This window comes from Cynara cardunculus, assembly GCF_001531365.2.
Source record: "Cynara cardunculus var. scolymus isolate 2C chromosome LG 3, CcrdV1, whole genome shotgun sequence".
Taxonomy (NCBI): Eukaryota; Viridiplantae; Streptophyta; class Magnoliopsida; order Asterales; family Asteraceae; genus Cynara; species Cynara cardunculus.
The window spans coordinates 38,916,477-38,922,217 of NC_037530.1; the positions used below are offsets into that span (position 1 = coordinate 38,916,477).

General features: G+C 33.0%; 1 protein-coding gene across 1 annotated transcript; it reads right to left on the minus strand.

The window, feature by feature from the left end:
• Positions 1-3,977: 3,977 nt before the first annotated feature.
• LOC112509241 (transcription factor bHLH87) lies at positions 3,978-5,302 on the minus strand. Its single transcript, XM_025114097.1, has one exon. The coding sequence runs from the start codon at positions 5,300-5,302 to the stop codon at positions 4,118-4,120; it is 1,185 nt and encodes a 394-aa protein (XP_024969865.1). The 3' UTR covers positions 3,978-4,117.
• Positions 5,303-5,741: the final 439 nt, after the last annotated feature.

Here is a 5,741-nt window from a genome sequence, read left to right on the forward strand (position 1 = left end):
AACACAGGTATAATTTCATCTCTTAGTTCACTCATCATGATCAAGAAAAAAATCCAGATGTTAAAAAACCAGAGTGTTTATTTGATTTTATATTGTCTAGATATAGACATCGAAATACATCACATTTTACTGAATATGCCTAATCTGGCTGTTTAACATTATAGCTAATGATGCAACATGCATTATCATTATCATTTATACTGGTCAACAATTCCCAACAGTTCTTTACGTCATTGCAAAATGTACATCTCTATTTTGGCCAAGTAAATATAAACAGACTCGAGATCACGCATACCATGTTGATATCTTTTCTGCATAACTTGTCATGCATATTTTTGATGCTTTCAGATAGAGAACTTGTCATGTTAACGTAGTATATTACCTGATTTATACAAACAAACAAAAACCCAACAACGAAGTCTAATTGCGTGCGCCAACCTTACCTGACCACGTTAATAAGAGCTAGTAATGTTTGCTTTTTTGAAAAGAGCAAATTGCATGAAAAAGTAACGTACTTTTAGCTTGATTCATATTTTGGATAAACTACTTTCAAAGCTTTCATTTTTGGTACCTAAGATGTAAAGTTTTAAACATTTAGGTACTCGGGTAATCGGTTGAAGCATTAATCAGTTACCATGCTGATGTGGTGGTGATGTGGTATCCAACTCAATATTATTTGCTATTCACCCAATTTCATCTCGTCACTCGCCATATTAGCATGATAACCGGTTAATGTTTCAATATACGCAATCTTATGATCTTTTAATCTTTATAATATTTTTATTTTATATCTTTTATAAACAATTAAAACGAAAGTTTAAAAGAACCAAATTACCATGATATTCACATCATAAGTTTCTAAAAATGGTAGAGAAACCGTAACCACGAAAACCCGAACGGTCTATTTTCATCCAATCATAAACTGGCACGTCAATCATGGAAGTGTGTTTGCAACTCAAATTCCATCGTCAATGTCAATCATCAAATATGAGATCAAAATCTGCAAGAAACCAGCCTCTTTAATAGATTTTTTAAAAAAAATTAAAATTTTAAAAAAAATATATATTTAATTTTAATAAATTTTTTATTTTAAAAAATCCAACATCAATTATAATATTATTTCTTTCTCTAAATATTTATTTTATATTAATACTCTCACTTTTTAGTAATTCTTTCTGGGGTGATACTCTCACTTTTTAGTAATTCTTTCTAGGGTGATCGCTAAGCGAATCGACTAATCTCAGGACGATCATCTGTTTTGCGGGTAGTTTGGAGTCATCGCATTTGAACATCCGTGACCACAAAGGGATTTTTATTCCTCCATGGATTTGAACACGAGACCTCCAGGTATTCTTGACATTTGGAACTCAAGCTCAAACCAATTAGACACCACCTTTTTTTTAGGTAGTTTTAGGGAAGCTGTTGGAGTAAAATACATGATCAAAATCCTCATTTTCTCCATTTTTCCTTTTTTGAAGAAGTTGTTGTTGCATATGCTCTAAAAGTTTTGAGAGAGGAAGATCATACAAGAAGACGAAAAGTTTCAATATCATATGTGATTACACTTTTTTTAGTGTGTTTAATCATATATGATTAAGCATCTATGTGTTGTCAACTCTACATATGTTTAATCATATATGATTAAATTTGTGTATCAGAAAAAAAAAAAAAAAAAAAAACCTTGCATTAGAGATGCTCTAAAAGTCAAGAAAAAATATTAAAGAAAACCTAACAAAGCGTCACTTTACATTTCACACAAATTTCAAGAAAATAACCAAGATTCTTATACAAGAACTCAAAGATGATGAAGTTCTTATAAAAACTCTCTACAATATTAGTTCTTATAAGAATCTTGAATCAGAGATGCTCTTATGCACACTTCGAACGACAAAAACGACCTGAAATCATCACAAATGAACCTTCACGATCACAAGAATTTTGACAACATCTGAATTCGAACCCACCAATAAATTATTAAAGGGGTCAAAGGACTTTTGATTTAGCGGTATGTGAGTCATTGGCCTCCTAGAAAGTCAATGATTCAAACCTCATTGAAGGTAAAAAAAGGTATGTGAATTTACTTGTTTTATTTATCGTATATAAATAATATATATTTAAAAAAAATTATTAAAGTGGAAATTAAGAAAGCATGTGGTAAGCAATAGGGGGGGAATGGTGTAATCGAGGGGCACGCCTTAGGCTTTGGTTGGATCAGGGAGACAGGACCACTGGCACTGACTAAGGGCTCACGGCCCCATTCATATGTGCATAACACACCCCAACCCTCATTCCCTTTAATTAATTTAATAAATAAATAAATAGTTAATTAATTATTTAAATAAATAAAATCTGGCCTCCTTTCTACTACAATCATTTCTTTTAAAAGGTTATATAAAGAAATACAATTAATTCAAAGTCTCATAATTATCTAATTATAAAAAGGAATTTCACTTCAATAATAATATTTATTTATTTATAAATATATTGTAAAATAATACTCTTTTTATCCCAAAATAAATAACAACAACGAAAACGGTACATAGTTTCAAAAGTGTTTAACTTGATTCTTGTTTTAGGTAACGTACTTTCGAAACTTTCATTTTGGTACCTAAGATGTAAAGTTTTAAACATTTAAGTACACGGGTAACCGATTGAAGAATTAACTGGTTATCATGCTGATGTGACGAGTGATGTTGTATTCAACTCATTTGCTGACGTGGTTAATGACATGGATATTTCTAATGTAAAGTTAGTCTTTTTTTAATCTAAAATTAGTCTTAATTATTATACTTTTTTTAAGTTTAGTAAACGACACTTTTACTTCTAATAATAAGGGAGAAAATTTCTACGTATAATTAAGGGTAAAATAGGAAAATACACATTTAATTTTAAAAGTGGAGGCCTATCTTATAACAAATAAAAATGTGGACACTTAATTTGTAACAAATATAGAACTGGTAAAGGAACTTCTAAAAACGGCATTTTTTTAATTGACGTATAATACATTAAAATTGAAGTTTAAAGTTTGTTACCATATACCTACAATTTCTTATTGCTCTGCTTTTGACGGTAAATATTATAGGTATGTGTAAATCTTAATTTCCCAAACCTCTCATTTGAGGCGTATTACACGTTTAAATATCATAAAATCAACTGATAAACACATTCATATACATAATAGACGTTAAGTAATTATAGTAATACGATAAAATACTTTACAAATTTTAGATTTGTTAATAAAAACTTATTTCATTCTTCATTTGCAAACATTTCACATTATGTTACCTTACACAAGACACAAAGTGTATCTAAATCCATATCATCAAGTTCTTTGTAAGTGTATATATATATATATATATATATGTGTGTGTGTGCGCATATATATACATATACATATATATACACATACATACATATATATATACACATACATAGACTTGGGATCATGTGAGACCAAGGGTTTTTCGTGAGATACGTAAGACTAATTCTCAACTCTTGGATTAGATCTACAATCTGAACATTTATAAATGTCACGAGACTTTTCAATAATCACAAAATTACCACCGTGCAACTTTAGACCATTAGATTATTAGCATATAAAGTTGATCAGTAAACATAAATTGGTCTTACGGGTCTCGTGAAAAACTATTGGTTTCACGTGAACCTAACCCCATATACATATATATACCCATAAGTAATATTGTTTTAAATTAAAAAAAGGTAAAAAGAATAGTATATTAATTTGTATTGGGCTTGGGCATGGGTAGAAGAACACAAATGATGATGATGATGATGATGATGATGATGATGATGATGATGATGATGATGATGATGATGATGATGATGATGATGATGATGATGATAGTTCAAATGAAGTAAACATCATGAGTTGAAGAAAATACAATGATGACACAATTATGATCAAATCCCATTAAACTAAACAAACAAAATGGAAGTTTTAGGGTTTAGTCTTTCATCATCCATAATGAACTAATCATCACCATATCATCATCTTCTTCTTCTTGGGGTTAGCTTGCTTGCTTGGGCCAAGATTCACACAGTAACTTTTGCCCTACTGGTTTTAGTACAACTTCTAATGCATCAAGTACAAGTCTTCTTATGCTGGAGGTGTATTACAGTAAAGATTTTGATGATGATGATGGTGATGGGGAAGTAAAAAATGGGTTTGCATGGGAAATGGGTTATGGTTGAAAGGTACACCTACTGTTACATAATTTGGGTTCACATTGGTTTCAATGATTTGAGTTGTACTTCTTGCATTAGTGGTTGTACCACATCCCACCTGTTCTAATGCTTTCACTTGTGATCTCAAGAATTTCAGATAATTTGCAGCTTCGTCGAGCATGGAAGCTGTATCCATCTTGTTTCCGCCGGGAACAAGTTTCTGCAAAACCCTAATTTTTTCACTGATTCTTTCTCGTCTCTGCCGTGCCGCCACCGTCTGTGGATCGTTAGATATCCTCACGTTCTTCCTTCTTGGCTTCTCCACCACTTCCTCATCGGCGAAGCTCACTGGTCGGAAAGCTGCCGCTCTGTAGATCATTTCCTTCATCTGGGCAATTGCTTCGGAGTCGGGTTCCTCCGATTCCGACGAAGCTTGCCGGAAATTTATGTTTGATGAAGTGGGTCGAGTTGGATCTGATCTGGGTCTCTTTGGTTTTGGTGGGTTAACGTTGTCGTCGTGAAACCCGTTTGTAGTATTGTTGGTTCTTTTCGTCGTCGGAGTTTTTTCCGATGAGCATTTGGAAACAATGCCGTCGTCGCCGGTGGTTTCTTTTGTGACGGAATCGCCGGATGAATCGCCGCTAAAATTATTATTTGTGACAACAATGTTGTTACATAAGTTCTTGTAATCTGAGAAAATGATAGAAATCCCATTGTCATGATTCTCCGACGTATCGCCGGTGCTATTCGTGGCTGAGAGTAAGCAATCCAGTGATTCAAGAGAGATGACGGTGGCGGTGGTGGTGGGAATTACATTTTTACCCTCTTGGAAGCCATTGACATCCAACCTTTGAGACCAATATTGACTACCGCCAGATACATTCACGGAATCCAACATTGCCGTCGCCATCGCCGGAGCTAACTGATGAGAACCCATTTGATGTCCACCGGCGCCGGCAGCTCTTATGGATGAATCAGTTTGATCTTGAAGGTTTTGGATCGGGCTCAAGAAGATATTTTCTGAATCAAAAATGAAGCTTTCTTCGATTTCTTGATGATGATGGTGATGACTCCATGGAAACGACGAAGTGTTTCTTTCCCAACTTAAATCATCCATAATTCTTGAGATTTTCCTGGTTATTTCAACAGCAAGAAACCATTTTTTTAGAAATCTTGAACAGAAATCAATGAAACCATCATAAATATGGTGAGATAAAACATACCGGAATCAAGTAATCTGCAGAATAACCGATAGATCCGATGGATCAAACAGTCATCTGATCTATTTTAAGAACAGATGGATGATGATGATGATGATGATGTGTGTGTGTATATATATATATATGTGATATATGATCAAAAGTGCATGCAATTGGAGCAATGTATAATCTTTGAAGAGCAATGTAAGTTGAAGTAGAAGTAAGAAGAGGAGAATGAATCAATAAAAGGAGACTTTTTGAGTTTGAGCATGAATGGTCATTGATGATGTAGTTACAGGTAGGTATATATATATATATATATATATATATATATATATATATATAGGGAAGGGTTCA

What these genes read in the sequence shown, in the direction of transcription:
- LOC112509241 (XM_025114097.1), bottom strand. Translation starts at nt 5,302, where the DNA reads ATGGATGATTTAAGTTGGGAAAGAAACACTTCGTCGTTTCCATGGAGT.